This window comes from Myotis daubentonii, chromosome 1 (assembly GCF_963259705.1).
Source record: "Myotis daubentonii chromosome 1, mMyoDau2.1, whole genome shotgun sequence".
NCBI lineage: Eukaryota > Metazoa > Chordata > Mammalia > Chiroptera > Vespertilionidae > Myotis > Myotis daubentonii.
In genome coordinates, this window is record NC_081840.1 from 101,293,417 (window position 1) to 101,319,425 (window position 26,009).

Here is a 26,009-nt window from a genome sequence, read left to right on the forward strand (position 1 = left end):
TCCACTTAGCTGAGAGTTTTTATCAAAAAAGGGTGTTGGATTTTGTCGAATGCTTTTTCTGCATCTATTGATATGATCATATGATTTTTTTCTCTCAGTTTCTTTATACAATGTATCATGTTTATTGATTTGAAAATATTTTAGATTTTAAAAAATATTAATTTTTATTAGGGATGTTTCCATTTTCATTTTTTAATTTCTCCAGAGTTGATTTGGGGATTTAACATCTTTATGGCAATAAATAATCCTGCCATCATTTTAAATCTGAAATCTTTATCTTTTATTCTCAGGAAGGAATAAAATTTTTTCACCTATAATTTGGAAGTTAAGTAAATAACAAAATGAAGCCAGTAAAGCATCTGTTGCCCTCTAGTAATAAATTGGCAAGTGTTCCAGAATTAAGTTACAACAAAGGATTTCATAATTCACCATTGTCACCTAAACCAAAGGAAAAACAAAGTTCAAAGTTAGTGCGTGAGAAACTTGAACCAATGGTCTTAAGATCTCCACCAACAGGAGAATCCGTTGTGAGGTATGCTTTGCCCATTCCATCAAGTAAGACAAAGGAATTAATAGCAGAAGATGAATTGCTCAGAAAAATTACCAAACATCTAAAGATGGTAAGTCATTTGTTTGTTCCTGTGTGGAGGGTCCCATGACCTTTTCTGGGTTTAGTGATTTGCTGGGTGGACTCACTGGGTTCAGCATATAGTCATATTGGTGGTTAAGATTTATTATAGTGAAAGAATACAAAGCAAAACCAACAAAGGGAGAAGAAGGCACATTGGTGAAGTCTAGAGGAAACAAGGTACAAACTCCCAAGAGTCCCCTCCTTTTGGAGTCACACAGAACATGTCTTAATTCCTCCAACAACAAATTGTGACAAAACATATGAAATGTCTACAAGAGAAGTTCATTGAAGACTCAGTGCCCAGGGTTTTATTAGGGCTTGATCACCTAGGTACTCTCTGCCTATCATGTATCAAATTCCAGACTCCCTGGAGGAAAGCAGGTGTTAAAATTAGTTATTGTTTGTACAAACAGTGTAGGGACAGATGAGTTAGTGAATGGTGGGAACCCTTCTGAAATCCAAGTTCTGAGATGCATACAGATCTTTTTTTAGGAATAGGTTTTTTGAAGTCTCATGACTGCTCTGTCACCTAATCTCTGCACTTTAGAAACTTTAGCTCCTGGTGTTGGGAAATAAATTTCCCTTTCTGTGGGGTTCTTTTTGCTCAGTGATCCAGAATCTATATATATATAAAAGGCTAAGCGACCGGCTGCCTGGCTGGTAGTTATGACACACACTGACCACCATGGGGCAGATGCTCAACCCAGGAGCTGCTGAGCGACAGCAACTTTGCAGAGTGCCCTCTCACACTCCAGGACTCCTCAGGGGATGTCAGACTGCCAGTTTCGGCTTGATCCCCGCAGGCCAGGCTGAGGACCCCACCTGCTGGAGGGACCCCGCTCACTTTGCAAATGCCCTTCAAGCCCTGGTGCTGCCCCTGGTGTGGCCAGCCGGGGAGGGACCATAGGAGGTTGGCTCCAGGGCATGTCTGGCCCGTCTCACCCAGTCCCACCCTGCTGGCCACCTTCTAATTAATTTCTTTCAATGTGCATGAATCTGTGCACTGGGCCTCTAGTTAAATTATAAATGTACCAAATGCCATTGGTATAAACACTGAAAAATGGGGAATAGCACAAACATAAAAAAAAATATAGTTTGCCAAACTTCCAAAATATAAGTTTGCTCAAAGTTTGAGGGGTTAATTCAGATAATTTCCTTTAAAACAGTGGTTGCCGACTGGTGGTCTGCAGACCCCTGGTGGTCTGTGAGGTCTGAAAGGTTGGCGACTGATGCTTTAAAAAATGTATTGTTTTCTGATTTCCATTTCTCTATTTTCCCTACTCTCTCCAGAGAAGAAAGTTGAGTCAGTTAAATTTTTAGGAATATGTCAGTGATAAAGTAAAGTTGATGCTTCAGCTATGCCTAGGCAGACCCTCTCCTTTTAAAATACCTGTCAATACAGAAATGGAAGAGTCATAGGGCCTCTTTTGCCAGGAAGTAGGGTTAAGGACTGTTGCTCATGACTTCTTCATGATGATATGAGCTGGGGCATAAGATGGAAAATTTAAGTTGAGTACTGGCAAAAATAATTTTTTTCCTTTACTGATTTTAGAGAGAGAGGAAGGGAGAGGGATAGAGAGATAGAAACATTGATGAGAGTGAAACATCATCAATGGGCTGCCTCTTGCATGTCCCCCCCACTGGGTATTGAGTCTGAAACCTGGACATGTGCCCTGACCAGGAATCAAACCAGGGACCTCTTTGGTTTTTGGATCGACATTCAACTGCTGAGACACACTGGCTGGGCAGAAATAGTCTTATTGCCGAAAAGGTCCTGACATGGTTGATTTAATATATTTTTACATTTAATGTAATAATTTTAAACTGTAAATGTACTTAGTTTGCTTTTTCTCTTAGGTTGTTTCTACTTTGGAAGAAACCTACGGAATGGGCAGTGAAAGTGTAGAAAAATCACTTGTAAAGTCTGAACCTGAAGAAGTATCTTTATCTGTAAGTATATGCAAATTCTAATGTAGAGAAATGAACACTGAAAAGGGCTAAGATTTTCTTTTGTGTTCATATATGTTTACAGAATAAATTCCTTATCCATTAAAAATGATCCACTTAGGATACTTAAAAATAGTGTACTGATTTTTCCATCCTCTGTCAATGACACTTCCTTAAAGTTTAACACACACACACACACACACACACACACACACACACATACACACACACGTGGGCAAAAAAGTTTATAGTTGTGAGTACATAATCTTGTATTATTATTTATTGTTGTATTATATTTTTTTCCAAATGAACAACTGTAGACCTACTTTTGCCCACCTCTGTGTACTTTATAATCAGAAGTCATAATTAGCATTCATTTTTATTTTATTTTATTTTATTTTATTTTATTTTAAATACTTTATTTTATTGATTTTTTACAGAGAGGAAGGGAGAGAGATAGAGTTAGAAATATCGATGAGAGAGAAACATTGATCAGCTGCCTCCTGCACATCTCCCACCGGGGATGTGCCCACAGCCCAGGTACATGCCCCCGACTGGAATTGAACCCGGGACCCCTCAGTCCGCAGGCCGATGCTCTATCCACTGAGCCAAACCAGTTTCGGCCATTTTTAAACACAAAGATATTTATAAGGTATACACATAGTAGTTACTTTTTTTTGGCCATTCATAATATTTCAGGAGTCTAAGGCTGGGGTTGCTTGATTTTCTGCAACTAGATAGACGAAAATGAGAGTAGAGACATAACTAGGAATATGACATTAATGAGCCACTCCCGAGAACGTACTTATAAATTTTCTGGGAGAATTTGCTAGTATAGCATTTGGAGCCTGGTTTCTTGCCTAATGTGTTTGAATTAACCTAAATTACATACACAAAATTATTTTGAAAACTAGTTAAATATACTAAAATATAGATGAATATACATACAGGTTCTAAAATAAAGGCAACTTTCTGTTTGTTATTCTTTTCAAAGGTTGGGGATGATCTAAATTCATTCTTGGTATGTTGTTCACAATTTGCAGCTCAATTAGAAGGAGCAGTTAAAGAGGAGAGTCATGTATGTATTCTGTGTAAACTATCAAGTATAAAATATTGCTTACTATTTTAATAATCTTATAATAATATAAATAAACAATATTATTAATAAACATTTAAATTATTAATTATTAACACTAACTTATTAATAAAATATTTAATGTTATATTGGTTATTTGACTTGACTGTGATTATCCAGATAGCATTATTAGTCTAGATATGATGCCTTAATTAGTTATAAAGAGCATTAGAAAACATTATTTATTTTTCCTTATTCTTTTTTAAATCTTTATTTTTTGAAAGTATTACATATGTCCCCCTTTTTTCCTCATTGACCCCTTCTAGCTCACCCCAGGCCTTCACCTTCCTATTGTCTGTGTCTATGGATTGTGCATATGGAAATACAATTTCTTTGGTTGATATCTTCCCACCCACCCTCGCCTACCCTCTGAGATTTGACAGTCTGGTCCATGCTTCTCTGTCTCTTGATCTATTTTGTTCATTAGATTTCACATATGAGTGAAATCATATGGTACTTATATTTCTTTGAACAGCTTATTTCAGTTAGCTTAATCCTCTTCAGGTCCCTCTATGCCAATGATGGCAAACTTATGACACGCGTGTCAGAGGTGACACGTGAACTCATTTTTTTGGTTGATTTTTCTTTGTTAAATGGCATTTAAATATATAAAATAAATATCAAAAATATAAGTCTTTGTTTTACTATGGTTGCAAATATCAAAAAATTTCTGTATGTGACACAGCACCAGAGTTAAGTTAGGGTTTTTCAAAATGCTGACACGCCAAGCTCAAAAGGTTCGCCATCACTGCTCTATGCTGTCTCCTTCTTTTTTACTGCTGCATGGTATTCCATGACGTAAATATAATACAGCTTTTTTATCCACTCATCTACTGATGGGCAGGCACTTGGGCTGTTTTCAGATCTTAGCTATTGTAAATTGCACTGCTATGAACATAGAGGTGAATACATTCTTTCTGTTTGGTGTTTCCAGTTTGCTAAGATATACTCCTAGAAGTGGGATCAATTGGTCAAATGTCATTTCCATATTTAATTTTTTGAGGAAAATCCATACTGTTTTCCATAATGGCTGCACCAGTCTGCATTCCTGCCAGCAGTGTACTAGAGTTCACTTTTCTCCACATCCTCACCAGCACTTGTCATTTGTTGATATGTTGATGGTAGCCATTCCATTAGGTGTGAGGTGATACCATTGTCATTTTAATTTGCATTTCTCTGATGATTAGTGAATTAGAGCATTTTTTTTCATATGTCTCTTGGTCATCTGTATGACCACTTTGGAGAAGTTTACAATTTAGGTCCTTTGCCCATTTTTTAAATGGCATGTTTGTCTTCCTTTTGTTAAGTTGTATGAGTTCCTTATATATTTTGGATATTAACCCTTTATCAGATGTATCATTAGCAAAGAGAATTTCTTTTCATTTTGTTGATGGTTTGTTTTGCTGTATAGAAGTTTTTTTTTATTTTGATGTATTCACATTTTGTTTTCTTTTTTATTTCCCTTGCCTTAGGACATGTATCTACAAACATATTGCTATTAGAGATGTCTGAGATTAAACGTTTCTTGTAGGATTTTTATGGTTTCCTGGCTTACATTTAGGTCTTTTAGCCATTTTGAGTTTATTCTTGTGTATGGTGTAAGTTGGTAGTTTAGTTTCATTTTTTTACATGTATCTGTCCAATTTCCTTAAGATCATTTATTGAAGAGACTGTCTTGACTCCATTGTATGCTCTCTCCTCCTTTGTCAAATAATAATTGAGTGTAATGGCCTGGGTCGATCTCTGGTCATCCCATTGATCTATATGCCTGTTCTTGTGCCAGTACTGGGCTGTTTTGATCACAGTGGCTTTGTGGTATAACTTGATATCTGGTATTGTGATCTCTCCCACTTTCTTCCTCTTTCTCAAAATTGCTGTGGCTATTTGGGGTCTTCTTTGGTTCCACATAAATTTTTGGAATGTTTATTCTAGATCTCTGAAATATGCTGTTGGTATTTTGATGGGGATTCCCTTGAGTCCGTAGATTGCTTTGTGTAGTATGGACAGTTTAATGATGTTAACTCTACCAATCCATGAACACGGTATATTCTTCCACTTATTCATATCGTCCTCTATCTCTTTTTCAACGTCCTGTAATTTTCAGAGAACAAGTCTTTTACCTCCTTTGTGAAGTTTATTCCTAGCTATGTTAATTTTTTTGTTGCAGTTGTAAATGGGATTATTTTTTTTTAGTTTCTCTTTCTGAGAATTTGTTATTGGTGTATGAAAATGCCTTATATTTCTGGGTGTTAATTCTGTATCCTGTTACATTGCCAAATTCATTCATTAAACCGAATAGTTTTTTTGATGGAGTCTTTAGGGTTTTTATGTACAATATCATATCATCTGCAAATAACAGTTTTACATACACCTTTCCCATTTGGATGCCTTTGTTTTTCTTTTTCTTTTCTTTTTTTTTCTTCTTTTTTTTTTGTCTGATGGCTTTGACTAGGACTTCTAGTACTATTTTGAATAAGAGTGGTGGAAGTGGATATTCCTTTCTTGTTCCTGTTTTTAGAGGAAGTGGTTTTAGTTTTTGCTCATTGACTATGATGTTGGCTGCAGGTTTGTCATATCAGGCCTTTTTATGTTGAGGTATGATCCCTCTATTTCCACTTAGCTGAGAGTTTTTATCAAAAAAGGGTGTTGGATTTTGTTGAATGCTTTTCTGCATCTATTGATATGATCATATGATTTCTTTTTCTTTCAGTTTGTTTATGGGATATATCATGTTTATTGATTTGCGAATATTGTAACAACCTTGTATCTCCAGAATGAATCCCACTTCTTTATGGTGTATGATCTTTTAATATATTGCTGGATTCAGTTTGCTAATATTTAGTTGAAGATTTTAGTATCTATGTTCATGAGGGATATTGGCCTGTCATTCTCTTTCTTTTTAGTGTCTTTATTTGGTTTTGTAATCAGGATAATGCTGGCATCACAGAAAGAGCTTGGAGGTGTTCCTTCCTCTTGGAGTTTGGAATATTTTATGGAGTACAGTAGGTCCTCGGGTTACACCGGAGATCCATACCTACGGCGCGACGTAACACGATTTTCGCCCTAAGTCAGAACCCACCTACATAAGTACCTACGTCACTTACATGGAGCCACATACACAGCAGTAATGAAGTGAAACAGTAAAAAAAGTTTAAAAGATAACAATTCCTGACCTTTACTTGTGGTAAATAAATAATAAAAAACATAAAGCATATATGTACATACATCGAAATGACAGACCTTTTTAAAATAAATAAATGGGGGATGGCGATGTAACCACAAAATGATGTATGTCGAGTCCAACGTAACCCGAGGACTGTCTGTATAAGTGTTAGCTCTTTTTTGAGTGTTTTTGCTAATACTCCCCTGTGAAGCTGTCTGGGCTAGGGCTTTTGTTTGCTGGGAGTTTTTTGCTTACTGCTTCAGTTCCATCAGTTGTTATTGGCCTATTGAGGTTTTCTGATTCTTCCTGATTCAGTTTTGAAAGATTGTATTTTTCTAGGATTTTTTCATCCACACTGTCCAGCTTGTTGATATATAGTAGTTCATATATTTTATTACAATCCTTTGTATTTCTGACATGTCAGTTGTTACTTCACTGTTTTTCATTCTTATTTTATTTATATGGGTCCTCTCTCTTTGTTTCTTGATGAGTCTGGCTTGTTCATAAATCTTGTTTATCTTTTCAAAGAACCAGATCTTGGCTTCATTGGTGCTTTTGTATTGGTTTTTTAGTCTTTATGTCATTTATTTCTGCTGTCATCTTTTAAAAAATATTGTTGATAGTACTACAGATATCTCCCATTTCCACCCTTTCACCCCTCTATTCCCAGCCCCTAGCAGCCCCCTCCCAGTCTTCACTACCTTATCTTCTCTAATCTTTTTTTAAAAAATATTTTTATTGATTCCAGAGAGGGAGAGAGAAGGAAAGAGAGATAGAAATATCAATGATGAGAGAGAATCATTGATAAGTTGCCTCCCACACACCCCACACCAGGGATCAAGCCTGAAACCCAGGTATGTGCCCTGACTAGGAATCAAACTGTGACTTCCTGGCTCATAGGTCAACACTCAACCACTGAGCCAAGCCTGCTGGGCTCTTTTCTTTTCTTTCTTTTTTTGAAATATATTTTATTGATTTTTTTACAGAGAGGAAGGGAAAGGGATAGAGAGTTAGAAACATCAATGAGAGAGAAACATCGATCAGCTGCCTCCTGCACACTCCCCACTGGGTATGTGCCTGCAACCAAGGTACATGTCCTTGACCAGAATCGAACCTGGGACCCTTGAGTCTGCAGGCCGACGCTCTATCCACTGAGCCAAACCGGTCAGGGCAGGGCTCTTTTCTTATCTTTATTATTTCCTTCCTTCTACTTACTCTGGACTTTTCTTGTTTTACTCTTTCTAATTCTTTAAGTTGTAGGGTTAAGTAGTTTTTTTTTTTTTTTTTTTTTTTTAGTTTGGCCTGTAGTGCTATGGACTTCCCTCTCAGTATTGCTTTTGTTGTGTCCGAGAGATGTTGGTTGCTGTGTGTTCATTTTCATTTGTTTTCAAAACGTTTCTTACTTCTTTCTTGACCTTATTGTTAACCCATTCATTGTTTAGAAACATGCTATTTAGACTTCATGTGTTTGAATGTTTTAAATGTAGTTGATTTCTAATTTCATTCTATTGTGATATAAGAAGATGCTATTATTTTAATATTCTTGAATGTGTAGAGAGTTGTTTTGTGTCCTAACATGTGGTCTATCTTTGAGACTGACCCATAGGCCCTTGAGAAGAAAGTTGTTTATTCTGCAGCTTTGCTTGAAAGTTCTATAAATGTCAATTAAATCCATGCTATCCAGTGTGTCCTTTAGAGTCACTGTTTCCTTGATAATTTTTTGTCTGGAAGATCTATCCAGTGAAATCAGTGGGCTGTTAAAGTCCCCTACTATGACTATTTCTGATCTCTCCCTTAAAGTCCTCCAGAAGTGTATACATATATATGTATATATATACACTCTTATAGTGGGTGCATTTATCTTGTTAGATAGATTCCTTTAGTGTTATGTAGTGACCTTTATTGTCACTTGTGATGGCCTTGATTTTGAAGCCCATTTTTTCAGATATGAGTACTGATATCCCAGGTTTTTGTTTTTTATTTTTCGTTTCCATGGAAAATTTAGTTCATCCCTTCACACTCTTCCTGAGTGAGTTTTTGTTCTGAGGTGGATGTCTTGTAGACAGCATATATTTGGGTCATTCAGCTACCTTATATCCTTTGGTTGGAGCATTTAATCCATTTACATTTAAGGTTATTATTGATAGATACTTATTAGTGCCATTTTAATTCTTTATGACTATGTTTCTCTATATATTTCTTATTATTGCAGCAGTTCTTTTAACATTTCTTGTACTGCTGATTTGGTGATGATAAATTCCTTTAGCCCCTTTTTTTGGTCTGTGAAGCTCTTTATTACACAATGTATTTCAAATGATAACCTTGCTGGACATATTAATTTTGGTTTCAGATCCTTGCTTTTCATTTCCTTGAATACTTCATGCCATTCCCTTCTGACCTATAGAATTTCTTATGAGAAATCAGTTGACAGCTTTATGGGAGCTACTTTGTAGGTAATAAATTGCTTTTCTCTTGCTGCTGTTAAGATTATCTCTTTGTCTTTAATTTTTGCCATTTTAATTATGATGTGTCTCAGCATGGGGCTATTTGAATTCTTACTTCTGGGGACACTCTGTGCCCCCTGAACTTGTGTGACTTGCTTCAGCAGGTTAGGGAAGTTTTCTGCCATTATTTCTTCAAACAGGTTCTCTGGCCCTTGCTTACTTTCTGGTACTCCTGTGATGTGAATATTGTTACATTTCATGTTGTCCCACAGCTCTCTTAACAGTCCTCCTGTTTTTTCTTTTTGGTTCTCTGATTGAGTAGTTTTCTTACCCTGCCTTCTAATTCATTGGTACAATCCTCATCTTCTCCTAATCTGCTATGTATTCCTTTCACTGTGTTCTTTATTAGTGTTATGTCATTCTTCAGTTCTGACTGGTCTTTTTTCATAGTTACTATAACTTTTCTCATGCTGTTGAGCATCCTTGCCATCATTATTCCGAACTCTATATGGGATACATTTCTTTTCTCCATTTTATTTAGATCTTCTTCTGGATAATTCTCTTGTTCTTTCACCTGGGCCTGTTTTTTTGTCTCCCCATTTTGGCTCCCTGATTGGTGTTTGTATCTATATATTAGGTATATCTGTTACCAGTCCCAATCTCTAGTTCAGGACAATGTCTGATGTTGTTTGTGACTGGCCCTGAGTATCCTGTTTGGCGCTATCAGCAATCCACAGTTTGTGGCTCCCTCTGCTGGGACAAGGTGCCTTTTTACAGCACTAAGATGTGTACCAGGGTCTGCTTTTCCTGGCCTTGGGCCCAGAAGGAGGAGATCAGGCAAGGACTCAAAGCCTCCAGATATCCACCTCTGCCTGCAGTCTGATTGTTATTAAGTCTTAACCAGTTAACTGCCATGTGTTCAAAATGGAAACCATCCCCACACGCCACAATATTTTTAAATTTAATTTAAAAAATATCTGACTCTGGAGTTGAGTAAAGGATGTCATCCTCTTCTTATGAGGTGCTTGATTCAATTATTTCTTCATCTGATACCATTTATGGGTATTGAATTTTATTTGCACAATATATTACAACAATAAATTCAATAACAAAATAATGATAATTTTCAATTCTGCAGAAATATCAACAAAAGCGAGCATGAAATAAAAATAAATCGTCGACATGAAAACACTAAATTTTGTTGATATTCCAAAAATGAAATCTGTAAAAAAATAATGAAGAATGCACACCATGTTTACCATTTTTTGTGTGAAATTCATGATAACATAAATGCAGGGCCAAGTGTCACAATGACCAATAAAAATCTCAAGTGTCACAGTGTTTATCTCTCACGTGTCTGAGTGGCAGCCCTATATATCAATACTGGGATTTCTTCCATATGCACTGGAATATTTATGAATTTAAGTTACCACAATTTTCTTTACAAACCCAGATATGTCACTAACAAGTCTGATTTTAAAATTGGGCAACCAGAGTTGATATGCGAGGTTTGCGGCTATTGCTGCACATTGCGTGTGGGGAAGGTTTGCTGATTGCATCCATAGATGCTTATGGTGTGCAAAGGGTTAATTAATTTCAGGCTATTGACCATAGGGTAGGGTGAGAGGTTTTCCAACAGGGGCCATTGCTTCCCCCTCAAGCAAAAATTGCCTGGATGGTAAAAGTCTGCCAGAGGAAGATATCCTCTGTAGTATGAGGGAATGATAGTACAGGAAATGGGGGTGGCTGCCTTCCAAGCTCTAACCTCAGAGCCCCCAACACTTGATTCTTTTCACCCAGGTCAAGTCTACTCTGCCCTCCCTCTGCCAGAGCCCTAGGTGAGTGGCTGCACATGAAATTTTTCTGTGTTGGCCTTTTAAGAGGATTCCTGCATATCCAGCCATCTCTCCCTCTGAAGTTTTGCTTCTTTTCGAATCAGAATGCTTTTTATTTTTTCTTACTGTCTGATTGCTATGGCTAGCACTTCCAGTACTATACCAAACAGGAGTTGATTTCTGATTTTATGCCATGGTGATCTAAGAAGATGCTTGATATAATTTCAATCTTCTTGAATTTGAAGAGACTTTGCCTGTTTCCCAATATGTGGTCTATTTTTGAAAATGTCCCATGTGCACTTGTTAAGAATGTATATTCTGTAGCTTTGGGTGAAATGTTCTGAAGATGTTGATTAAGTCCATCTGATGTAGTGAGTCATTTAGTATTGCTGTTTCTTTGCTGATTTTTTGTTTAGGGGATTTATCCAGTGGTGTACATGGCATATTAAAGTCCCTTACTCTGATTGTATTAATGTCCATTTCTCCCTTGATATCTTCCAGAAGTTTTTATTTAATTGGGTGTTCCTATATTGGGTGCATATATCTTTACCAGAGTTATCTTCTTATTGTATTGATCCCTTTAGTATTTTGAAGTGGCCTTTTTTATCCTTCACTTTGAAGTCTATTTTGTCACATATAAGTATTGTTACCCCAAGTTTTTTTAATTTTATTTACATTTTCCTGAAAAATTTTTTTCCATACCTTCACTATCAGTATGTGTGAGTCCTTTTTTCTGAGGTGCATCTCTTATAGGCAGCAAATATATGGGTCATGTTTTCTTATCCATTCAGCTACCCTATGTCTTTTGATTGGAGCATTTAATCCATTTGTGTTTAAGATTATTATTGATAGGTGCTTGTTTGTTGCCATTTTTATTCTTTACGCCTTCTTCCCCTTCTGTTTCTTCATTTTACAGCAGTTCCTTTAGCATTTCTTGCATTGCTGGCTTGGCGATAATAAATTCGCTTAGCCTTTTTTGTCTGTGAAGCTCCTGATTTCCCCTTCGAATTTTGAATGATAGCCTTGCTGTGTATATTATTCTTGGATTCAGTCCCTTGCTTTGCATCACTTTGTACACTTCATTCCATTCCCTTCTGGCCTGATGTGTTTCTGTTGAGAAATCAGTTGATAGTCTTCTGGGAGATCCCTTGTAGGTAACTTTCTTTCTCTCTCTGGCAGCCTTTTAAGATTCTTACTTTGTTGTTGATGTTTACTAATTTAATTATTATGTGTCTTGGTGTTGGTCTTTTGGGGTTCATCTGCTTTGAGACACTGTGTGCTTCTTGGACTTGTGTGATTTTTTTCCCCCACAAATCAGGGAAGTTTTCTGTCAATGATTCTTCAAATAGCTTTTCTATTCCTTGCCCAGCTTCCTCTCCTTCTGGCAGGCATCCCAATTATGTGAATGTTGTTTCATTTCGTGTTGTCTCAAAGCTCCCTTAGGCTCACCTCCTTCTTTTTAAGATTTTTCCCCCCATTTTTTTTTCTATCTTGTCTTCTGACTTGCTGATGTGGTCCTTAGCTTCTCCTAGTCTATTGTTGAAACTTTCCATTGTATTCTTTATCTCAGCTATGTCATTCTTAATTTCCTCTTGGACCTTCTTAACTTCTTCTTGATTCTTACACATGTTGAATTTGTCTTCCATCCTTTTCAGTGTCCTTATAATCATTGCTCTGAATTCTTTCCCTGACAAGTTGCTTACCTCCATTTTGTTTCTTTCTTTCTTTTTTTTTTTTTTTTTTGCTGGTGATTCTTCCTTTTCTTTCATTTGGGGGTTGTATCTTTGTCTTCACATTTTTGCTGTTCCTTTGTGATTGTTTCCATGTATTAGATTAAACTGCTATGCCATCTAGATTTTTTGAGTTTGTCTTATATAGTGGATTTTTTGTGGGACCCAGTGGTGCAATCTCTCAGGTCTTCTGGGCTAGTTATACTAGGGATTCCCTCCTGGGATATTTGGGCTCTCTTGGTTTAGTTGTGTCTTGAGTGTTATTGTCAAATTGGTGTATGGAGTCTCCTGTTAGGATGTCTGTTTATGTGGCTTGCTCTCTACCATGTTGACTGAACAGCACAAAATACAATTTGACAGGACACAATACAAAGGAAACAAAACATGGAATGTACTCATGACACAGATAACCCCCAAAAAAGTGATCAACAGAGAAAAGAGAATTAAGAGAGAGAAAAGAGAGCAAAAATGATATCAAGAGAATAAAAAAAAGGTAAGAGAGAATTAGAAAACGAAGAAGAAAAATATACGGGGAGAAAACACCACAAAACAAACAGATAAACCAAAAAATGAAAACAATAGACACCCAGAAAAAGGGGGGGATAGAACCTGTAGAGGCAGAGCTTATATACAGAAAGTAAGGTTCAGGAATTCAATGAATAAGGGAAGGACCATGATTCAGTATAGAGGAGGTAGAAAGAGAATGCGTGGATAAGAAGAAAAGGAAAATAAATAAAAAGATAAAACAGAGAACTGGTGAGGCAATCCATGGATGGAAAGGTTGGAGATCGCCTAGAGAGAGTCAGTGCAGGAAAGAGAGAGATACATAACCAGACACCCTGAGAGGAGTGAACAAGTGGAGACAAAGAAACAGCCCTCATATAAAGGAAAAGAAGGAATCACCAGAAAAGGAAGTAAATTAAATGGAGGCAAGCAGTATGTCAGAGAAAGAATTCAGAGCAACGATCATAAGGACACTGAAAAGGATGGAAGACAAATACAACAATATGTGTAAGAACCAAGAGGAAATTAAGAAGAACCAAGAAGAAATGAAGAATGACATTGATGCAATAAAGAATACAATAGAAAGCATCAACAGTAGGCTAGAAGAAGTGAAGGACTGCATCAGTGAGCTAGAAGACAAGGTGGGAAAAAATACGCAAGCAGAGCAGCAACTGGAAAAAAAACTTAAAAAACAGGAGGAGAGCCTAAGGGAACTTTGGGACAACATGAAAGGAAACAACAACTGCATAATAGGGGTGCCAGGAGGAGAGGAAACTGAGTAAGGATTAGAAAACCTGTTTGAAGAAATAATGACAGAAAACTTCCCTGATATTGAGAAGAAAAAAACTAACACAAGTCCCAGAAGATCACAAAGTCTCAAACAAGACACATTACAGTTAAATTGACAAACACCAACGACAAAGCAAGAATCTTAAAGGCTGTAAGAAGGAGACAAAGTTACCTACAAGGGATCTCCCAGCAGACTATTGACTGATTTCTCAACAGAAACACATCAGGCCAGAAGGTAATGGAATGAAATATAAAAGTGCTGCAACACAAGGGTCTGAATCCAAGAATACTGTCCCAAGCAAGGCTATCAATCAAATTGAGGGTGAAATCAGGAGCTTCACAGACAAAAAAGGACTAAGGAAGTTTATTACCGCTAAACCAGCAATGCAAGAAATGCTAAAGGGTCTGCTGTAAAATGAAGAAATAGGAGGAGAAGAAGGAACACAGGCATAAAGAATAAAAATGGCAATAAGTACCTATCAGAAATAATTTTAAATGTAAATGGATTAAATGCTCCAATGAAAAGACATAGGGTAGTGGAATGAATAAGAAAACATGACCCATATATTTGCTGTCTACAGGAGACCCACCTCAGAACAAAGGACTCACACAGACTTATGTTAAAGGGATGGATAAAAGTTTTTCAGGCTAATGTAAATGAAAAAAAGCTGGGGTAGCAATACTTATATGTGACAAATTAGACTTTAAAGTGAAGGCTATAACTATATAAGGAAGGCCACTTCATAATACTAAAGGCAGCAATTCAACAAGAAGATATAACTCTGGTAAAGATATATGCACCTAATACAGGAGGACCCAAATACATAAAAAAACTTATGGAGGATATCAAGGGAGAGATCAACAGCAATACAGTCATAATAGGGGAGTTTAATACCCCACTAACACCACTGGAGAAATCCTCTAAACCAAAAATTAGCAAAGAAACATCAATCCTAAATGACTTATTAGATCAGATGGAATTAATTGACATTCCATCCCACAGCCACAGAATATACATTCTTCTCAAGTGCACATGGGTCATTTTCAAAGATAGACTTCATATTGGGAAACAGGCAAAGTCTCTTCAAATTCAAGAAGATAGAAATATAGAAATCATATCAAGCATCTTCTCAGATCACAATGGCATAAAGTTAGAAATCCACTGCAATAAAAACAATGAAAAAACCCCCACACTAAATAGCATACTATTAAACAATGATTGGGTTACCACAGAGATAAAAAATGAAATAAAAAGCATCCAGGCAACAAATTACAATGAAAACACAACAATCCAAAATCTATGGGACACAGTGAAAGCAGTGTTAATGAGGACAGTTCATAGCTCTACAGGCCTACCACAAAAAAAAACAAGAAAACATGGTAATAAATTATCTAACCCTACAGCTCAAAGAGTTAGAGAACAAGAAAAGCCCAGCATAAGCAGAAGAAAGGGAATAATAAACATTAGAGCAGAAACAAATGACAGACCAAAAAAACCAAAAAACAACAAACATACCCCCAAAGATCAACAAAACCAAGCGCTGGTTCTATGAAAGGATAAACAAGATTGATGAACCTCTAGCCAGGCTTACCAAGAAGCAAAGAGAGAGTACCCAAATAAACAAAATCAAAAATGAAAGAGGTGAAGTAACAACTGATCCCACAGAAACACAAAGGATTATGAAAAAATTCTAGGAACAACTCTAGTCCAACAAAATGGACAACCTAGATGAAATAGACATATTCTTAAAAAATACAAGCTCCCACAACTCAATCAAGAATAATAAAAAAAACATGAATAGGTCAATAACTACTGAGTAAATTGAAGCAGTGATCAAAAATCTTCCAGCAAATAAAAGCCCTGGTCCGATGGCTTTATAGGGGACTTCTACCAAGCATTCAAAGAAGAAATAAAACCTATCCTCTTCAGACTATTCCAGAAAATTCAAGAGGAAGGCACACTTCTAAGCTCTTTCTATGAAGCCAGCATTACTCTAATCCCCAAACCAAATAAAGACACCAAAAAAAAAAAAAAAAAAAGAGAGAGAGAAAACTACAGGCCAATATCCCTGATGAGCATAGATGCTAAAATCCTCAACAAAATTCTTGCAAACTGTATTCAGCATTACATTAGAAAGATCATACACCATGACAATGGTATTTATTCTGGGGATGCAAGGATGGTACAATATCCGCAAACCAATAAATGTGATACATCACATAAACAAATTGAGAGACAAAAATCACAACCAATGCAGAAAAGCATTTGACAAAATCCAACACCCTTTCTTTATAAAATCTCTCAGCAAAGTGGGAATAGAGGGATCATACCTCAACATAATAAAAGCCTTATTTGACAAACATAGCCAACATCATACTCAATGGGTAAAAACTAAACTCATTTGCGATAAGAACGGGAACAAGACAGGGATGCCCACTTTCACCACTCCTGTTCGATATAGTACTGGAAGTGCTATCCATAGCAATCAGACAAGAAGAAGAAATAAAAGGCATCCAAATTGGAAAAGAAGAAGTAAAACTGTCCTTATTTGCAGATGACATGATACTGTACATTAAAAACCCCAAAGACTCCATCAAAAAACAACTAGATCTAACAATTGAATTTGGCAATGTAGCAGGATTCAAAATTAACATCCAGAAATCTATGGCATTTTTATGCACCAATAATGAACTAACAGAAAACAAAGTTAAAAAAACAATCCCATTAACCATTGCACCAAAAAAAATTAAGATACGTAGGAATAAATGTAACTAAGGATATAAAAGACCTGTACTCAGAAAACTGCAGGACATTGGAAAAAGAGAGAGAGGAAGACATAAACAAATGGAAGAACATACATGTTCATAGATTGGTAGAATTAAAATATCCATACTATTCAAACAATCTACAGATTCAGTGCCATCCTTATTAAAAAACCAATGGCATATTTCACAGACCTAGAACAAACTCTCCAAAAATTCATATTGAATAAAAAAAGAACCCAGATAGCCACAGTAATCCTGAGAAAGAAGAACAAAGTTGGAGGGATCACAATACCAGATATCAAGTTATATTACCAAGCCACGGTTCTCCAAACTGCCTGGTACTGGCACAAGAACAGACATGAGGATCAATGGAACAGAACAGAGAACCCAGAATTTGACCCAATCCATTATGAAAAATTAATATTTGACAAAGGACCAAGAGCATACAATGCAGACAAGACAGTCTCTTCAATAAATGGTGCTGGGAAATTTGGTCAGATACATGCAAAAAAATGAAATTAGTCCACCAACTAACACCATACACAAAAACAAACCCAAAATGGCTAAAGGACTTAAATGTAAGATGGGAAACCATAAAAATTCTACAAGACTCCATAGGCAGCAAAATAGCAGACAGATGTTGTAGCAATATCTTTACCGATACAACTCCTAGGGCAATGGAAACTAAGGAGAAAATAAACAAATGGGACTACATAAAAATGAAAAGCTGCTGCACAGCAAAAGAAACCATCAACAAAACAACAAGAAAGCCCCTTCATGGGAGAACATATTTGCCAATACTATTTCAGATAAGGGTTTAATCTCTAAAATTTACAGGGAACTCTTACAACTTAATAAAAGGAAGATAAATGATCCAATAAAAAAATCAGCAGAGGACCTAAATAGACACTTTTTGAAAGAAGACATACAGAAGGCTGAGAGACATATGAAAACATGTTCAAAGTCACTAATCATCCAAGAGATGAAAATCAAAACAACAATTAGATACCATCTCACACCTGTCAGAATGGCTATCATCAACAAATCAACAAATGACAAGTGCTGGCGAGGATGTGGAGGAAAAGGTACCCTCGTGCACTGCTGGTGGGAATGCAGATTGGTGTAGCCACTGTGGAAGACAGTATGGAGTTTCCTCAAAAAGTTAAAAATGGAACTCCCATTTGACCCAGTAATCCCACTTCTAGGTCTATATCCTAGGAAACCAGCAACACCATTCAGAAAGTATATATGCACCCCTATGTTCATAGCAGTACAATTTACTATAGCTAAGATTTGGGAACAGCCTAAGTGCCCATCAGCAGATGAGTGGATAAAACAATAGTGGTACAGCTACACAGTGGAATACTATGCTGCTATGAAAAAAAGGAACTTTTACCATTTGCAACAGCATGGATGGAACTGGAGAGCATTATGCTATGTGAAATAAGTCAGTTGGAGAAAGATAAATATCACATAATCTAATGTGGGATATAATGATCAACAGAATGTGATGAACAAAAATAGATCCAGAGACAAATGGCAATGGAGGTGGGAGGTTAGAGAGCAACCAAAGGACTTGTATGCATGTATATTAGCATAACCAATGGACACAGACACTGGGGCAGTGAGGGCTTGCCTGGGGTGGGAATGGCTGGTGGGAGGGGGGGGTGTCAATCGAGGAAAAAGACATATATAAAACTTTAAATAAAAAGATAAGATAAAACAGAAAAGTTTTATTTTTAAGTTTATTGATTTATTCATTTATTTTTGAAAAGGAGAATAGAGAGCAGATAGGCTTGAGTTTAGTGAGTGAAACTAATTAAAGAATTAGAAGAGAACAAGAGAGGAGAGCAAAAGCATAAAAAATTGACTAGCTAAGAATGAAAAAAGGGAAGGGTTCATGGATTTGGAGTAGGGAGAAGAAATTAGATATATAAGTAAGCCAACAGAGAGTACAATAATAATAACACATCAATAAAGCAGATACAGAAGATCAATTTGTAAAGAGTAAAAAGAAAGTGAAAACAGAATGAAAATGGAGAAGTGAGGAAGAAAAGGGTGGAAATAAAGAAAAAAAATAAGATAAAATATCAACCAGAATAAAAAATAGAATGAAGAAAAAATAATACAAAAATAAATAAATAATATAAAAATAAGTAGGTAGGACCAATCTGCTTGCTTTGCTTGTCTGCCTGCTGTCCATCTTAATCACTCAAGTGTCTGTTTCTGACAGGGCTTTAGGTGGGGGTGGTGCTGTTTTGCTTTTTGGTACAGAATGGCCCCTCTTCAACCCAGTCCCTGGGGGCTATTTGGGGCTATTCACATCTTTGTTTCCTTTGTAAAGCTCAAGGTGTAGGTTGGGTGTGTCGATAATTAGCTGTCTCGAGGCTGCTAGGATGGGCTGGCTCTTAAGGAGAAAAATGGCTGCTTAGGTTTGGACAGTCATGAATGTCTCAGTGCCGCATTCCTGGTCACCTCTTCCTGTCCTGCACTCCTCCACATCCTCTCCCCAGTCTCCATAAGTCAGCACCTTTATGTGCATCACAGCCTTGGGAGAGTGTTTATAATTGAAAGGTCCTATAAACTGGATTTAGTGGATAAAAGTAAAGACAAAACAGAGGCAAAACAACCACGCAACTACAAGTTTCTCTTTACCTGGTACTGTGCTGCTTGGGCAGCTCATCAGGCTGCCTTTCTGGGTGCAGCCTCTTGTGGCTGTGGACTTAGATCTGCATTCCCCAGCTGCCAGCAGCCCTGTGGACTTGCTTTCCACAGTCGGATGTTACACCTGTCACCAAGGGACACGGACTTGGTGGAGTGCAACTTCCTCTGACACTCTTTTTTAAAAAAATATATTTTTTATTGATTAAGATATTACATATGTGTCCTTATCCCCACGTTACCCCCTACCCCCCCCCCGCACATCCCCCCCCCCCGTTGTCCCTGTCCATTGGTTAGGCCTATATGCTTGCATATAAGTCCTTTGGTTGATCTTTCCCCCTTACCCCCACCCTCCCCTACCTTCCCTCCAAGGCCCAACAGTCCAATCAATGCCTCTCTGTCTCTGGATCAGTCCTTGTTCATCAGTTTATGTTGTTCATTGTATTCCACAAATGAGTGAGATCATGTGGTATTTATCTGCTCGCCAGTTCCATCCATGCTGTGGCAAATGGTAAGAGTTCCTTTTTCTTCTTCCTCTTCTTAAAGAATACCTTTCAGCATTTCATATAATGCTGGTTTGGTGGTAATGAACTCCTTTAGCTTTTTCTTATCTGTGAAGCTATTTATCTGACCTTCTATTCTGAATGATAGCTTTGCTGGATAAAGTAATCTTGGTTGTAGGTTCTTGGTATTCATCACTTTGAATATTTCTTGCCACTCCCTTCTGGCCTGCATGGTTTCTGTTGAGAAATCAGCTGACAGTCGTATGGGTACTCCCTTGTAGGTAACTGACTGTCTTTCTCTTGCTGCTTTTAAGATTCTCTCTTTGTCTTTTGCTCTTGGCATTTTAATGATGATGTGTCTTGGTGTGGTCCTCTTTGGGTTCCTTTTGTTTGGGGTTCTCTGCGCTTCCTGGACCTGTAAGTCTATTTCTTTCACCAGGTGGGGGAAGTTTTCTGTCATTATTTCTTCAAATAGGTTTTCAATATCTTGCCCTCTCTCTTCTTCTGGTATCCCTATAATTCTGATGTTGGTACGCTTGAAGTTGTCCCAGAGGCTCCTTACACTATTTTCATATTTTTTGAATCTTTTTTCTTTTTTGGTTGGGTATTTTTTGTTTCTTTGTATTTCAAATCTTTGACTTGATTCTTGGGATGCTCTTGTCTGCTGTTGGAACTCTGTATATTATTCTTTATTTCAGTCAGTGTATGCTTAATTTCTAGTTGGTCCTTTTTCATATCCTTGAGGGTCTCACTAGATTTGTTGAGGGTCTCACTAAATTTATTGGCGGTTTCCATAAAATTCTTGAAAAACCTTATAAACGTGGTTTTGAACTCTATATTCAGTTGTTTGCTTTCCTCCATTTCTGTCATTTGTGACCTGTTCCTTTGTCTTCGCATTTTTTATGTTTCCCTGTGTTGGTAGAGTGGCTTTGTGTGCTAGGTGTCCTGTAGGGCCCAGTGGCTCAGCCTCCCCAGTTACCTCAGGTGGACACTCTTGGTGCACCCCCTTGTGGGCTTTGTGCACAGTCTTGTTGTAGTTATGCCTTGATTGTTGTAGGATCACTGGGAGGAATTGACCTCCAGGCCAATTGGCAGTGAGAATCGGCTGTGTCTGCAGTGGGAGAACTTCTGTGCTGAAGACACCCTTCTGGGGCAAGACTTGCTTCAGTGGGGCTTTGGTGCTCACTGAGTCTGCCCCCTGGGTGTGTCCCTTATGGATCTGAGAAGTTGTAATCCGGATGGTCCCCCTCTGACCACTGGGTACACTGGCTCTTGGAGGTTACCCAGCAGGAGCTATGAAGAGAACTGCAGATTCCCCTTCCTTTTTTGGAGTTTGGAGGTGCCCTGATGAGGCCCAGCTGTGAAGCAATGCAAGCTGCTGTGGGGCCTTGGGCTTTCTCTTGGAAGTTCTGGGTCTGTGGCTCAGCTGCAGTTTGTTAAGTAATTTTCAGGTTGCAAAGGGCCAGGGCATTCATATGCAAAAGCCTCTGCCACAGCCTGGGTGTGGCGGGGTCTCAGGGAATCAAAGGGCGGAGCAAGGAACTATGGCAGATTGTCAGCCCTGCCCTAAGGGGCCGAGAGCGCCTCAGTGTCCTGATAATTTAATTGCTGCAAGCACCTCTGAGGGAAAGCCGCCCTGGAGTTCCAAGTTCTGCCCGCTGCCAGACAGTCCAGTTTCTCCCCGTATGAGTCCTGGGTCCCCAGAAACTTCCCGGAACCGGAGTTCAGAGCAGTCGGGAGCCTGTGACTCCCTCCCAATTCAAAAAGACAGCCACATCCTCAGGTACCAGCCCCTTTCCGCGCACTCTCGAGCCTCCGTACCTTTGCACTTTACTTCCGCAGCTCCTGACCCTCAATGTGCTTTTCTCTTCCTTCTAGCTGTAGAATTTCCACTCCGCCAGCCCTCCTGTAAGTTCTGGATGATGTCCGTTCTGTCCTTTTATTGTGTTTTGAAGTTGTTGTAGGAGGCAGCAATTTCGGTGTTTCCCTATGCCGCCATCTTAGTTTCTCCCTCTGACACTCTTGATGGTGGTTGCACATCTGTCTCCAGATCCTTGATCCTACCATTCTCCAGGTGTCCTTTGCCCTTCCTGGCTGCAAATTGTCTCACCAGTTGTATCTAATTCACCAATTCCGGGTGGATGTTATTCAATTTAGTTGCTCCTTTTATCTGCTCCTGGACAAGGTGCAGGACACATCTGCCTATTCGGCCACCATTTCTCCTCCTCCTTCTGTACCACAGCTTTTTTACCCACTCATCTACTGATGAGCACTTGGCCTCTTTCCAGATCTTGGCTATTGTATATAATGCTTCTATGAACATAGGGAATTGCTTTGTTAATTCATTTTTGGATTGGTCAGTGTGAACATAAAGGAATTGAACTAATTTTTGAGTCTTGGTTTTATATTCTTCAACTTTGCTGAGTTTTTAAATTAGTACTTTTTGTGTGTGGAATCTTCAGGGTTTTATACATATAACACCATGTTGTTTGCAAATACAATTTTTCTTCTTGTTTTACAATTTCTGTGTCTTTCATTTTTTTTCTTTGCTGATTACTCCATCTAAAACTTCTCGTAGTATGCTGAATAGTGGTGGCAAGAGTGGGCATCCTTGCCTTGTTCTTGGTCTTAGAAGAAAAGCTGTCAGTATTTTCCCATTGAATATGATGTTAGTTGTGGCTGTTCTTACATGGATTTTTATGTTGAAGTAATATTTTTCTATTCTTAGTTTATAGAGTGCTTTTTTTTTTTATCATGAAGTGTTAATTTTTTTTTCAAATGCTTTTTCTGTATCTGTGGAGATGATCATGTGGTTTTTATTAATTTTATTTATGTGGTATGTTACATTGTTACATACTTGATATATTATGTTGTTACATATTATTACATACTAGAAGCCCAGTGCAAAAATTCATGCACAAGTGGGGTCCCTCGGCCTCGCCGATGGATTGGGCTGAAACCAGCTCTCCAACATCCCCTGAGGGGTCCCAGATTGCAAGAGGGCACAGGCCAGGCTGAGGGACTCTACTGGTGCATGATTGGGGCCGGGGATGGACGTGGGAGGTTGGCCAGCCGGGGAGGGGCTGTGGGAGGACTCCAGGATGTGCCCGGCCCATCTCACTCAGTTCCGTTCTGCTGGACCCCAGCAGCAAGCTAACCTACCAGTCGGAGCGTCTGCCCCCTGGTGGTCAGTGAATGTCATAGCGATTGGTTGATTGGTTGACTCTCTACCTCTTGGTAGTCAGTGCACATCATAGTGAGCGGTTGAGCAGCCCTAGCATATCATTAGCATATTACGTGATTGGTTGAACGGACGACCGGACGACCAGAGACTTAGCATATTAGGCTTTTATTGTATAGGATGTTGAGTCGTCCTATGTTCCAGGTATAAATCATACTTGGATATGTTGTGTGATCCTTTTTAAATGCCTTTGAATCTGTTTGCTTGTATTTTGTTTAGGAATTTTGCATAAATATTTATTAGGGATATTGGTCTGTGGTTTTCTTGTGTTCTTGATTAGTTTTGATATCTGGGTAATGCCTCATAGGATAGGTTTGATAGGTTCAATCCTCTTTGGTTTTTGGGAAGAGTTTTAGAAGAATTGGTGTTATTTTTTTAAATGCTTGGTAGAATTCTTTAGTGAATTTTTCTGGGTTTGGGATTTTCATTGTCAGGAGACTTTTGGTTATTGCTTCAAACTAATCACTATTATAGGTCTGTTCAATTTATTTTTTATTTTTTTTCGTGGTTTGGCCATGGTAGGTTTTAAGTTTCTTGTAATTTATCTATTTCTGGGTTATCCAATAATTTGGCATATAATTTGTCATAGTAATCTCTTATGGTCCTTTGTCTTTCAGTAGACATTATTGTAGTAGCTCCCTTTTTCTTCAATTTTAGCTATTTGATTCTTTTCGCTTTTTTCTTAATTTGGCCAAGGACTTGTCACTTTTGCTGATCTTAAAAAAAAAATTCTTGGGCCCTAACCAGTTTGGCTCATTGGATAGAACGTCGGCCTGCAGACTCAAGGGTCCCAGGTTCGATTCCGGTCAAGGGCATGTACCTTGGTTGTGGGAACATCCCCAGTGGGGAGTGTGCAGGAGGTAGCTGATTGATGTCTCTCTCTCTCATTGATGTTTCTAGCTCTCTGTCCCTCTCCCTTCCTCTCTGTAAAAAATCAATAAAATATATTAAAAAAAAGAGTTATATCTTTTTAAAAAAACAACTCTTGGTTTCATTGATTTTCTCTGCTTTAATATTTATTATTTCCTTCCAGTTTTGCCCACTTTGTATTTAGATTGTTCTTTTTTTATTGTTTCTTTAGGTATAAGGTTAGGTTGTTAGTTTGAGATCTTCTTTTATAATGTAAACATTTACTTCTATACATTTCTTTTTATTACTGCTTTTGTTGAATCCTGTTACTTTTGCTATTTTATATTTTCTTTTTGAATTGTCTCCAGATATTTTCTAATTTTATTTGTGAATTTTTCTTTGACCCATGGGTTGTTTAGTAGCCTGCTACTTAATTTTTACGTAGTTGTGGATTTTTCCTGTGTTCTTTCTGCTATTGATTTCTAGTTTTATTCCATTAGGTTCAGGAAGATGTTTTACATTATGTTTGTCCCCTTAAATTTGTTAAAACTTTTTTTAGCCCTGGAAGGTGCACCTGGAAGGTTGTGGGTTTGATTCCCGGTCAGGGCACATACCTAGGTTGCAGGTTTGATACCCAGTTGGGGTGTCTATCGGAAGCAACTGTTCAATGTATCTCTCACATTGATGTTTCTCTCTCTCTCTTTCTCTCCCCTCCTCCCTATCTAAAACCACTATAGCAAAAACAAAAAAAATAACAAAACTTGTTTTGTGTCCTAATGTGTCTATTTTGGAGAATGTTCCACCTGTGCTTGAGAAGAGCAAGTATTTTTCTGTTGTTGGATGGAATATTTTATATATTCTTATTATGTCTATTAGTTCATGGTATTGGTCAAGTCTTCTGTTTCCTTATTGACATTTTGTCTGATTGTTCTACCCATAACTGAAAGTGGGTTTTTAAAATCTTATAATATTACTAGAGGCCCGGTGCACAAAACTTTGTGCACTCGGGGGGGGGGGGGGGGTCCCTCAGCCTGGCCTGTGCCCTCTCGCAGTCTGGGACCCCTCGGGAGATAACGCCCTGCTGGCTTAGGCCTGCTCCTGGGTGGCAGAGGGCAGGCCTAATCCCTAGGTGCAGCCCCTGGTCAGGCTCAGAGCAGGGCCAATTGGGGTGCTGGGGTGCTGGGGCGCCGCCCCCTGTCATGCACAGAGCAGGGCAGATTGGGAGGTTGCGATGCCACCCCCAGTCACGCTCAGGGTAGGGCCCATCAGGGGGTTGAGGAGCTCCCCCCTGTCACTCAGAGAGTAGGGACGATAGGGGATTTGGGGCGCCGCCCCCTGTCACTCACAGAGCAGGGCGGATCAGGGGGTTGGGACGCCGCCACTGTCACACTCAGGGCAGGGCCGATGGGGAGGTTATGGCTCTACCCCGTCGCACACAGAGCAGAGCCCGTGGGGGGGGGGAGGTTGTGGCGCCGCACCCTGTCACACACACAGCAGGGCCGATCAGGGGGTTGGGGCGCCGCACTCTGTCACACACAGAGCCGCAGGACGATCAGAGGTTGGGGAGCTCCCCTGTATCAGGTACAGAACAGGGCTGATCAGGAGGTTGGGGCGCCTTCCCCTGTCACAAACAGAGCAGGGCAGATAGGGAGGTTGTGGCCCCGCCCCCTATCACACGCAGACCTGCAGGGAGATCAGGGGGTTTGGGTGCTGCCCCCTGTCATGCTGATCCCGGTGCCTGGAGGCCTCTCGGCTCCACTGATCCCGATGCTGGGAGGCATATTACCCTTTTACTATATAGGGTAGAGGCC

The 26,009-nt window shown here is 38.7% G+C and overlaps 1 protein-coding gene across 1 annotated transcript in view; it reads left to right on the forward strand.

Annotated features, from left to right (window-relative positions):
* The first annotated feature begins 341 nt into the window (after positions 1 to 341).
* The window catches only part of LOC132231028 (coiled-coil domain-containing protein 7-like), a 189,415-nt gene continuing 163,747 nt past the window's right edge, over positions 342 to 26,009 (forward strand). The window contains exons 1-3 of the mRNA XM_059689478.1: positions 342 to 620; positions 2,489 to 2,581; positions 3,573 to 3,656. Of these exons, the coding sequence (XP_059545461.1) occupies positions 342 to 620; positions 2,489 to 2,581; positions 3,573 to 3,656 (456 nt within the window). The remainder of the gene's footprint in view (positions 621 to 2,488; positions 2,582 to 3,572; positions 3,657 to 26,009) is intronic.